The sequence below is a fragment of the Podarcis raffonei genome, chromosome 6 (genome assembly GCF_027172205.1).
Source record: "Podarcis raffonei isolate rPodRaf1 chromosome 6, rPodRaf1.pri, whole genome shotgun sequence".
In the NCBI taxonomy this organism is placed as follows: domain Eukaryota; kingdom Metazoa; phylum Chordata; class Lepidosauria; order Squamata; family Lacertidae; genus Podarcis; species Podarcis raffonei.
In genome coordinates this window covers 49308186-49320810 of record NC_070607.1, presented here as the reverse complement: position 1 = coordinate 49320810, position 12625 = coordinate 49308186, and the positions used below count along the sequence as shown (strand labels likewise).

Genomic DNA, 12625 nt, shown 5'->3' with positions numbered 1-12625 from the left:
ATATATGTTCAAATGTAAAAAAGGCAGTATGATCTTCAGATCACTGAGTAATTAGTGGTGGGTCTTTAACCTTCCAATCTTGAATACAAATCTCTTTGCAACTATAGGGGGTCAAAGGATTGACTTTTGTTGTACATCTGTTAGTTACCACATCACAGGAATATAATTTAGAAGTGCATAAATATAAAAAAATATAAAGGCTTTTTCCAAAGAAAAGTAAATACGAACAACAATTTCTGACCAAAAAGGCACCACAGGACACACCCGCATCATAAACCTAAAAGAAGTATTATCAGCATTACATCACCAGGATGTATCTGAATGGGTTAGCTGTATATCACTAAGGTTTTAACAGATCAGTGAACCACACAATTGTGCAGAGCATGAATGCAATTCATCAATGAGGTTGCTGGACTAGAGTCTACATGTGATAAAAATGCATTCGGTTCTGCGTTTGGTACTAAAGTTGAAATTGGCAACACTGCACCATCATCATGTGACATACCAGATGGACTCTGGCCCAGCAACCTCATTAGCTAATGCACCCATATGCTCACAGATATACATATACACAGTTATTCATACACCCATAAGGTTTATGAGGTACAATGCATGCAACATTGCACCCCTGCTTCCTGCCTTCTGCCACAATGGAGACCCAAACAGCACAGATTGCCCAGGACGACAATAAAAGCTATTTTGCTTTGTTTCCATGAGAGCATCCCTTTTGCTCCTTGTTAAGTCTTAATCAAAGTTATTTTATTACGCAGCCTAAGGAGCTGCACCTTCTTGTTGGGCAACTACTGCTACTAATCGTTTATATAGTACCATCAATGCTCATGGCATATTCCAGATCAAAGTGAGAGAGATGGATCCCTGTTCTAAAGAGTTTACAGCATAAGATTCAGTGGTAAAATGCAGCTGTCTGACCCAACTGAGCGGAAGTCTTAGCAGACAGATATTTGGAGACGGGTGCTTTGGTACATACCTACATATGGCCTCCCTCCTCCTTGTAACTATGAGGGAGCAAGCAGTTTTGTGGTTACAGGCCCTCAGTGTCAAAAAGACAAATTGAAATGCATGTTATATTTAAGCCTTGCAGCATACAAAATTGCTCTTCTGTACTAGGCTTTACCCAAGCCACTGCTTTATTCATATGTGTTTACCCTTTCCCCATAGACCCTCTACAGTTCCAGCATTTGTCAGTCCCACTACTGCTTCCTCCATCCTGGCCTGCAAGCACCCTTAGCTCTTCCAAACTTGGACATCACCATCTGAGACACAGTATCCTTCTTAAAATACCTTAATTTTGATCCACAGCACCTCTGCTGCTCATAAAGACAGCTTTTGACAGCAGCAGAAGGGAAGCCAGTCAACAGCACTCAACCACTATCTCAATGGCTGCCCATCGAGAAGGTTTAAGGGGAGATCTGATATATAAGAACATTCTAATAAAATCCATATCCCCCAGTAGCCCCCGCCAATACAGATCTAGTCAAGGCAAAGAGCACAATAAACTCCCTGCCCTAAGTCCTAACTAAACTGACAGTTCATGAAGGATACAAGATCGCTCAGTGACATTAAAAATGTCAGCAAGAGGCCGATGCGGTTTGGCAGACGGGAAGCATTTGCAGGCAGGGGAAAGTAAAACTTGTGACAACGCATCCAGCTATAAGCAGGGCATGTTCTCATTGCTGCTGATTTCTGCCCACCCTAAGGTCTTGCATTTATCCAGCCCTTGCATCCATGTATAAGCTATTGTTAAGCTGTACGGGGGGGACGGGACCTTTTACATTCAACCTGTTTCTGAACTTGCAATGAAGTCTAAGAATGCCTTCCAAATCCCACCGGAGTGGCTTTCCTATCTTACACATCCAAGATGGCTTACTGGAAGTACTTGTCAGCTAATGGTGGGAAGCTGGACAGATCTTCTGCCTGCAACAGCAGTTGTCATCAGCAGGACACTCAAGGCTACAAGGTATGAATCAGCTTCCTGCTGGTTCCAACTTGGAGAATAGAAAACAATGAAGAGAGAAGATGCAGGTGGTCTGGCTTCAACTGAAAGGAGCTCACCAACACAATGTGCTCATATTAGATGAGGGGAACAGCTTGGGCATTTTTGCTTTGCTTCTTTGCAGATACACAGTCTAGTGTCCTTAAAAAAAGCTACTGTGTCTCCTTTCCAACCCATGTAGTAAGACTATCTTCTGCTGTTTACTATGCACTCATGCCTGTAGCCTGTGATATAGATAAAAAAGACTGTGCTGACCTAACTACCCACACTAGTCTCTAACATGGTATCCTCATGCACAACAGAATCAAACTATGTGTCTGTTACAAATGCAGCTAAGTGTGTCTAGTTCCAGGGTTATGACTAAGCTTACTAAGGCAGAACCTATCACTGAGTACTCACCACTTACTCCATCCTATCCTCATTAAGATGTAATGATAAGCCATAGCTTATCTTAACCATGGTTTGTTGAACAAGCAAGAAATTGGCTCACAACAAGCCCTTTGTCTTCTCTGTGCATTATCTGTGTTATCATCTATGATTGGCTATACAGAACACACGTTTTCTCCTCCTTTGAATTTTTCAGCCACTCTCTCTGAAGCTCCCCCACTTCACCCATTCTTAGACACAACCCACAGAGGCTTGCTACCATCTTTTCCTCTCAGACCTCCTGTACAAAAGGGTATCCTGCTACAGGTGTTCTGCTAACAGTCCAGTTGGCTTTTTTTACCAAATTTGCTAGCACATCAAAAAGACAATTCATCTGTATGAAAGAGATATGTGAAACTTCTCCATCTGACACTCAACCTTCCAGCACCAGCTCTAAAGTATATCTCTTACCTGCTCCCCCATCTTTAGTATTCCAACCTCCTGTCAAATGTATAAGGGAAGATTTTTGCCATTTATTCTTATCTGATGAACCAGCAAACCCAGATGACTCCTACCCCATTTTACTTCTGACCTGTAAATTAGCAACTCGACTCCCCAACTATGAGCCACGTAAAAAGAACTACAGTGGTACCCCGCAGGACGAACGCCTCGGAAGACGAAAAACTCGCTAGACGAAGGAGTTTTTCATTTTCTTAGCCGCTTCGCAAGACGCATTTCCCTATGGGCTTGCTTCGCAAAACGAAGCTTGCCCCGCAAGCTCCGGGGATAGCGGGGAAGCGCAGCGCGTCTTCCCTGCTGTCCCCGGACCTCTTTTGAAGCAAGGGGCGGCGGGGAGAAGATCGCTTCTCCCCATTGCCAGCCCCACAATCTCCGGGGACAGAGGGGAAGGCGCGCGCCTTCCCCTCTGTCCCCGGACCCCTTTTGAACCAAGGGGCGGCAACGGGGAGAAGCGATTCTCCCCGCTGCCCCTTCCCTTGCTTTAAAACAGGTCCAGGGACAGAGGGGAAGGCTTCCCCTCTGTCCCCGGACGGTCTCCATAGGAACGCATTGATTGATTTTCAATGCATTCCTATGGGAAACCGTGCTTCGCAAGACAAAAAACTCGCAAGAAGAAAAAACTTGCGGAACGAATTAATTTCGTCTTGCGAGGCACCACTGTAGCTTACTATGGACAGGTTGTATCAGCAAACGCCAGCTTCTATTGCACACCTGAAGACTGCTGAGGTCAGAGGACCAATCTCTGACTTCCACCCCTCCTCAGACTCTGCCTTCACCACCTGTACCCCCTCATCCAATTATGGTACAAGTTTTGGTTCTTTGTTTATTTGTTTGTCCAGTTGAAACAACAAAAATACATTAAATCCATCTGAAAATCCTGCTAGCAACCGACCTAACAAGGGGCGGTAGTTAACCAAGTTTTACCAAGTTCATCAAGTTATTTAATTTCAATGGGTCTACTCTAAATGAAACTTAGTTGAATACCACCTGTTATTTCTAAAGTGCTGTGAAATTTTTTTTGCCTAGGGTTGGAGATTTTTCAAGCTTGAGGCTGAAACACTCCTGTCTCTAGGCAGTTTGGAAAATATGGGGGCCGAGCACTTAGACCATTTCTGTTCTTTCCACATTTTGCAGAACAAGTGAGCTTCTATTTCCTTCTGACAAAGCCAAGTATGGGTCACCACACTTGACAAGAGAGTGAGTGGTTTTCTAAGTGATGTTAACCCCGATCTTGTCTGTTTTATCTACATGAGCCCTGATCTCTACTGCTCTACTGATCCTCTGTCCTGGGGTTTCATGCTGCTCCCATTCCTGCCATACTGAAGCATCATGAATTCTGATCAAACATCAGCACCATGAAGCTATTCCCTGAAAGAGACATAAAATTTCCCTCTGCCTGCATGTCAAAATGGATTATACATAATAAAGAAAGCAGGCTTCTAACAGTCTGAACCCGATAGCCCAAAATGATAGCAAAAAAGACATAATGTATTGTCCCAAGGGCAGGAGGTACAACACAGCTAAGGGTTTCAGCCAGCTAATATCAAACATCACCACGCAGAGCGATTTGACTTTTTTGTATGTCCATCAACCTGCTGGTTATATCACTGCTATCCATTCACCAGAAGTTTAGTGAACTTCAAATGGCGATCATTAATGGTCACTGAACTGCACAACGCCCCAATGTGCTTTCAGATTGCATTTGCAAAAGCCCAGCAATAAGGCAAGAGATTTGCTCTGACAGCAGGAAACCCTTGTCAAGCTCAGTGAGGAACATGCTGCCAGCCTCCCCCTTGTTACATTCAGGCCCTACCCTGATTTGACAGAACAGAAAATGCTTTTTATTATTTTTTTTTAAAAAACTATTACCATTCAGAATGCCACTCTTGCTTTCACTTTATTTATTTTTTAAAAAACAGGCAAAACAAAATAGGAAGAGCCAAATTACACGAGCATTTCATAAAGCAAGCTCCTACATATGGTTTGAAAATACAAAGCTGCTGAATTCAGTGGCACCACTCATGCCATTCATTAACAGAATACAGAAACTGTTTAAAGCATTGTAACATTTCCTTGCACAACACTGGGTTTGACTTTTTTGCACCAATTGCCTGTTTCCACTACCTTACTGTCTCCTTATCAACACGGGGGTTGGGGGACGGCCTTTTCCATGTATGCAATTCTCTTGTATGCCGGGGGAGGGGGGTCTCTAGAGAAATACAAAATGCCTGAGTAGTTAATCCATTAGGTTTGAACGAACGAGAGAGGTATCTGTGCTTAAAGCTCCGGTGGTCATACTGCTAAGCAGTTTGGGTCACATAATTTGGAGCAGGCGAGTTGTTGTTTCAAAGGTTTGTACGAAGCAGAAAGTCTTAAGCAGGTTATTTTTCTATGCACTTTCCAGACCTTTAGCACTGAGAAACAGCTGGCTAATATTCACTGGCGGGCAGGGGGAGGTGAGAGGGAGAGAGACTTAGAAGCCCGGGTGGGGGGTGGAGCAGACTTGGATATGCTCCAGCTGACCCAGCCTTTCCCAGAGAGATGCTGAGTTATTATGCATAGAGGTGCTATGTTAGGGTGGCCACAATGGGATTCTCCTCAGCTGCAGACCATATTCCATCAAGTACAGTAAGACTCTATTAGGGGAGATACAATAGGAACTTCGCTTCACCCGGCCTCTGAGAAAATAACTCCTCATTTCAATGCAAAACAGCCGTGCTTATTAAATACCTCCTTGAAGGAGCCAAGGAAGGGAGAAGGGGAAATGAAGAGGCAGCCAAGGGGTGGTGGGGAAAGGGAGATTTGCAATGAAAGTACCTTTTTGAGATTAATCCACTGTTTGAAGTAATCAGCAACTGGAAGCCCTAAGTATTGGCATTGTCCAGGTAACCTGTAAGAGAGGAGAGAGAACAGGTTGGATTCCATTGGAGGAGCCTGACAGCACAAAATAAACTTTATTAAACACTTCTGGTTTTGAGAAAGAGGATAGAATAAAATGCTCTAGCCTGCATTTCAGAATGGTCCCACACATTTGACAGAGGCCACTCAAACACAGGAGCCCAACCCAAACCCAAGCTTGGGATGGCTAGACAACAGGCATTATACATCCAAGATACTAGACATTTTCATTGAGGACTTAGAAGTTGGCAATATGTCGCCCAAATTTCACATGCAACCCATGAACATAGCAATCATTTTTAAAAGGTGTGTAGGCCTGGTTAGATAAAACTAATCATCTTCAACTAGTGGTTAGTTCCACAAGAAGATTAGCAAAGCAGCTCAGTATGTTCTGGTGAGCCCGTGGGCGTATGACTTTAGGCACATGCCTTTCTTTGGTTGTCCCCACCTACGTTCATGCACTCAACAACAGTCAACTGTGGCTGTATTCGCATGTAACACTAAGCCATGGTTTGTTTTAAACAAGCCATAAATTGTTTCACAAATAAACAAACAACCCATAGTTTGCTCCCCCAAAGCTTGGTATGTTTTTCCAGCCATTCTTGCCTCATGGCTCTCTAATTCGGAAATGTCTGGGATGGACAAACAAGCCATGGTTAAGTTTTTGGTTTGGCATTCTGCCCGAACCCATAGTTAAAACAAGCCATGATTCATAAGCCAACAACAAACCACAGCTTCACATCACAGTTTTTGTCAGAAAGTAAACCATAGTTAGTCTTCAAGGTGATCAAGGGACTGGAGCAATTCCCCTAAAATGAAAGGAGGCAACATGTGGGATTTTTTTAAGCTTAGAAATAAGGCGAGAGAGCGGAAACATAATAAAGGTGTTTAAAATTATGCATAGTGTAAAGAAAGTGGACAGTAAGAGGCTTTTGTCCTTCTCCTATAGTACTAGAACTCCCAGCCATACTGTGAAGCCATACTGTGAACAACAGACAAAAGGAAGTATATCTATACACATAGTTAAACTATGGAATTTGCTCCCATAAGATGTAGTGATGACCACTAACTTGTACAGCTTTAAAAGAGTAGATAAAACCATGGAGGATAAGGCTAACAAAGGCTACTAGTCGTAATGGCCAAGTTCTAAATCCACTGTAGGTGGCTTATGTTTCTGAATGTTACGAAAAAGGAGCAATACAGAAGCAAGCACCAGGTGGCTGGAATGGTAAACAGGATATGGGTGTTATTGGATTGTACCGTGGGAACCAGGCACAGTCTGAGAAGTGCTCTGAGAGCCGGATGTTACCTCAGAGCAGCACATGACCCTGTACTGGAAGTACATGGGTGGAGTTTATTCTCTCTCTGCAGTGGGGCAGCAGAGTGTGCAGACATGTTTTCTCTGTACTGGTGAACGACAGGAATAAAGACATGTAAATATATTTCTGTCTGTCTCTCTCCCCCTCCCTGGGAGAGGAGTGAGGGGGAGTGGTGTGTTCTCCTTCACGTTGAGGAGAATCGCCGATTGGAGACCTCCTTTGATCTTGCCGGGAGTCGCAGACGGGAGGTCATAAGGAATCAAGCCGGGCACCTGGAGGGTGGCCAAATTCCTCTGGACTAAGAGCTAAGCTGGAGGCTCTGACTTATGGCTTGATCCCGACAACTGGTAGCAGACCGGTGGTTATCTGATCTATGAGAATCTGCATGAGAGGTGAGAGGTCGATGAATCGTTGCCATCCTCTGCACCTAAGGAGATAAAGAAAAGCGTCTGCCTGCAGCCAGAAGCTGAAACAGACAGCTGGACACCGAGAGGAGTGTGTTTCAAGGCAACGGAGAAGGTATGCTGCTTTTTGAGGTAGAGAAAAATGAACGCAGAAAGGCTTATTTTCTGGTTCACAAGGAAGAGCTGCGTTTGAAAAAAACAAGCTCTGAGGGCAAGCTTGCATACCAGGAATTCCTGTGGTTTAGATAAGGAGTTCCGTCCTGAGCAGGTTGCTAGGCAACGTCTGCCAGTTACTGAGTGGCCTAAAAAGAGCCTGGGAAATCGAAAGTGTATCTGCGCAGCTGTGCAAGGGTTTGGAAAAAAACAGCCCAAAGGCAAGCCTGCCAGTGAAGCAGTAAACAAAAACTTTTGGGAGTTTACTGGCTTGGAAAGTGAAAGCTGGCTTGAGATTGAGAGAAAGCTGACCCTTGGATTCAGCTTGGATGCCAAGAAGGGGGGAGTGCCCCTGAGTGCCGTGGTTCTAGAAGAACACAGCCGGCATGCTGCACTGGAAGTAAAGCACAGGGGGAGGGAGGAACGGAGTTCTATTTCCCCCACCGATGAGGCTACTGGAAAGGATGCTGTAGCTTTGAATGTTGTCGAGTGTTACAATTGTGGACAGGCTGGGCATCTTCAGCGGAACTGCAAGAAGCCACGTCAGCCAAAAGGAGCGAAGGGCCGCTCAGCAAAGCCTGAGGCGTCAGGCAAAGGTCGTACCAAGCCTATGGTGGAACCTGCAAAGGCTTTGATGGCGAAAGGAACCACGCCAGATGTTGGGAACGCGTTTATTATCGACACTGCAGCGACCGTCCATATGTCCCCACACAAAGGACTCTTTTCAACGTTTAAGAAGCAAAGCTTCACTGTGACACAGGCCAATGGTCAGGAGCTAGAAGCGGCCGGCGTGGGGACTGTCTATCTTAAGAGTCTGGACTTGACAATAAACAATGTTTACTTAGTTCCTGAATTGAAGTTCAATCTGCTGAGTGTTTCGCAGATTGCAAAGAGAGGACTGAAACTGTCCTACGATGCTGAGAGCTGCAAGATCTACAAAGATGGAGAGTTATATCTTTCTGCCAAACAGAAGGATGGACTTTATTTGTTGACTTTTGCACACAGTGATTACATGGAATGTAATTCATCTGTGTCTAACCTAGTTTCTCTTGCAGGTGTGAGCAAGAAGAAGACCGGGGTCAACAGGGCATTTCAGCGGGTGTATGCTGATGTGATTGGTCCTCTAGAACCATCTAGAGGCAATGCAAGATATTATCTTGTGTGTGTGGATCATTTCTCTAACTATGTCTGGGTTTATGTGTTGAGAAAGCCACAGGAAGCCTTGGTGAGGTTTCAGGAGTTTTGTGACAAAGTTAAGAGTATGCATGATGCTAACATTGATTGTCTATTCACAGACGAGAAGCAGATTTTTCTTTTACAGGATTTCCAGAGGTTCCTGCAGAAAAAGGGGATAAGACACAAGATTTCTGTTTCAGCGGAAGCGTGGAACAGGGGTGTCTGTGTACGGGTGAACAGAGAATTGCAAAAGGGGATGGAAGCGCAATTGCTTAGTTCACATCTGCCACATGAGTACTGGGCCGAGTCTCTGATGTCGTATTGTTATACGAAGATGAGAAAGGTTTCAAAAGAGTTGGGAAGTTCTCCTTTTGAGAAACTGTTCCACAGAAAACCTTCTGTTGCCCATTTCAAGGTTTTTGGGTCTCATGTGAGAACAGAAGCTCCAGGTGGAGTAAAGAATGCCAGAGGCATTTTTGTGGGGTATGAAAAGGGTCTCTACAGAGTAATTTTGTCTGAATCTGGTCAGGTGATTCTCACAAAATTTCTAGAGAGTGCTCCTGAACAGGAGAGAGTGATAGTACACACATTTCCCACTGAGGACGATTCAGATGATGATGATTTCACTGATTTCAGCTGTACAGAAAGTGATGACACTGATAGCTCGGAGAGCTCAGTTGTCACAGTCATTGAGAGGAAGTCTCAAACAATAGATAGGCCTTCACAACTGAAGGATGAACCACTGTTTACCATTGGAACTAGTTCTCCAAAGAGTCCTGAGACTGGACCAGTGAGCAGAGAGGATCAGCACCTCATACGTAGGTCTGAGAGAGTTACAAAGGGTCAACCACCCAAGAGGTACTCAAAAGAGTTTGCTAACTTAGCTGTTGCATGTGTTGCTGTTGTAAACAACCGAGGACAGGTTGGAGCTGTGTCTAAGTCAGAGACAAAGACACAACAGAGAGTTGCTAGCCAAGGTAATGCAGATGCACTCATTCCTTGGAAACCAGACAACCAGAGAGATACACTGGGGAAACCAGTGGCGGGGAGTTCCAAGGGTGGAACTGAAACAACAGGGGAGTGTTATGTGTATAACAACTGTTTGTTTTCTTCTCTGGATCATGCTTTGCTTGCTGCAACACGCATTGATTCTTTTGGGGGAGGATGTTACGAAAAAGGAGCAATGCAGAAGCAAGCACCAGGTGGCTGGAATGGTAAACAGGATATGGGTGTTATTGGATTGTACCGTGGGAACCAGGCACAGTCTGAGAAGTGCTCTGAGAGCCGGATGTTACCTCAGAGCAGCACATGACCCTGTACTGGAAGTACATGGGTGGAGTTTATTCTCTCTCTGCAGTGGGGCAGCAGAGTGTGCAGACATGTTTTCTCTGTACTGGTGAACGACAGGAATAAAGACATGTAAATATATTTCTGTCTGTCTCTCTCCCCCTCCCTGGGAGAGGAGTGAGGGGGAGTGGTGTGTTCTCCTTCACGTTGAGGAGAATCGCCGATTGGAGACCTCCTTTGATCTTGCCGGGAGTCGCAGACGGGAGGTCATAAGGAATCAAGCCGGGCACCTGGAGGGTGGCCAAATTCCTCTGGACTAAGAGCTAAGCTGGAGGCTCTGACTTATGGCTTGATCCCGACACTGAATACCAGTTGCTGGGAAATCCCATGTAAGGAGAGCACTTGGGGGCTTCACATAGGTGCCTGGCTGGCCACTGTGAGAATAGAATGCTTGACCAGATGGGCCTTTGATCTGGTCTATTAGAGTTCTTCTTATGTTTCTGAATAATTAGTTGATGGTATCCAATTTTAAATGTTTACATGGTTTTACTATATATATGTATGGCTGTTATAAACCGGCTTTGACTTTTTTATGAATAGCGGTATACAAATATTTAATGTTCTTATGAACTCAAGTTGTAATAGATGGATGGCACAACAAGGCATTGTCTTTGCCAAACTATGCACCCATAAATTATGCCGGTGCTTGCAGCTGGACCCAAAGATGCCAAGAGTACCAGAAGTAGGCACAGCCAAGACATACCTAGGAGATCACAAACCATCCTCACATTTCTATTCTGCTGTAACAACAGTCATCAGAAAGTTATCAGCAAGAGAGTTATCAATACATTGGCAAAATTAGCTAGGGAACTAAGGACTATATCATAGCTCCACAATCTCTCCCATAGTAAGAACTTGTGTTCCCCAAACAGCAGGCATGTCCTAAGCCCCACAACTCCCCCCCCCCTTTCTGCTACTGGAAGGGCAAAGAATAGGCATTGTGTCCATTATCTTGGAATGTAGATTCATTTGTTCCCAATCAATTTGATTGATATGGGGTAGTTAACAGGTCATAATGCTTATTAATGCTTTGCTAAAGATTTTTAGAGATGCCCTGAATGCTGGATGGGGTATGAATTAGGCGAACACAGAAAAGACCCAAAATTAATTAAATAAGTGATTAATAGATCCATTTACACATGGTAATTACTGCAATCCAAGCAATTGGATATGCAAATTAGGCACGCACTTTGTACCCAGCACTTTGTTGTAAACTCCTACAAAGAAAGAAGGGATTGGACAGGGCAGTGCAGTGCAGTGCTGGTTCCCTGGTGTTCGTAGTGTTGCCTCTAAGGGAGCACAATTCAGTGGATCTAGAAACAAGACTTTCACCTACAGTCCGCATCTAGACCTCAATAACATCTTCCCATACACACATGCTATACTTCTACATAAACATAAGAGTTCTGGGGCAAACTGCTTCCAAACAGAAGTTTTGTAAGGGTCCAAGTTATCCTTATCTTGAAGTACACACAATTTTGTTACTTTTCCTTCTCAAATAAAAATACTAAAAAGTATGAGCTAGCAAACTATTGCCTTCTAAACTCATACATGTGAATCCAGACTGCCTTTGTAAGTACAACTTCACAGTTTAAAGAAGCTTCAATAAGGTTGTTGTTATTATTATTATTAATTGACAACCTGTCATGATAGTTACTGTATTTACCACCTCCAGGATCAGAGGCAGCATTCTTGTTTTAACTGCTTGTAATATTGTATTTTAAAATTGTGGTATCCAACCTTTGTGAAGAGAGAGTAAGAAAAATAAATAAGTAATTAATGTCACTGAACACCAGTTGGTAGAGACCAACCACACATGAGGGGTCTTGTCCTGATGTTGTCCTTGAAGACTTCCCAGTGTTTGGTTGGCCACTGCAGGAAATGCTGACTAGACAGGCCTTTGGTTTGGTCCAGCGGGGCTCTTATCTCTATCATCTTTGTTTGCATTAATAAAAGAATTACACAGATATATTCAACCCAGAAACAAATCTACTAGCTGCTCTTCACGATCTCCAGCATGACTTTTGAGGCCTGGATGGCTTAAAGGACAGGCTTCATTTACCACTGTGTATTCCAAATTCCTAGGGACGCGGGTAGCGCTGTGGGTAAAACCTCAGTGCCTAGGACTTGCCGATCGAAAGGTCGGCAGTTCGAATCCCCGCGGCGGGGTGCGCTCCCGTTGTTCGGTCCCAGCGCCTGCCAACCTAGCAGTTCGAAAGCACCTCCGGGTGCAAGTAGATAAATAGGGACCGCTTACTTGCGGGAAGGTAAACGGCGTTCCGTGTGCTGCGCTGGCTCGCCAGATGCAGCTTTGTCACGCTGGCCACGTGACCCGGAAGTGTCTCCGGACAGCGCTGGCCCCTGGCCTCTTAAGTGAGATGGGCGCACAACCCCAGAGTCTGTCAAGACTGGCCCATACGGGCAGGGGT

The 12625-nt window shown here is 44.6% G+C and overlaps 1 protein-coding gene across 3 annotated transcripts in view; it reads right to left on the bottom strand.

Moving 5' to 3' along the window:
- ERI3 (ERI1 exoribonuclease family member 3) overlaps positions 1 to 12625 on the bottom strand; it is a 218124-nt gene that overhangs the window by 131197 nt on the left and 74302 nt on the right. For all 3 annotated transcript variants that reach the window (XM_053392678.1, XM_053392680.1, XM_053392679.1), the window contains one exon: positions 5717 to 5789. In XM_053392678.1, the coding sequence (XP_053248653.1) occupies positions 5717 to 5789 (73 nt within the window). The remainder of the gene's footprint in view (positions 1 to 5716; positions 5790 to 12625) is intronic.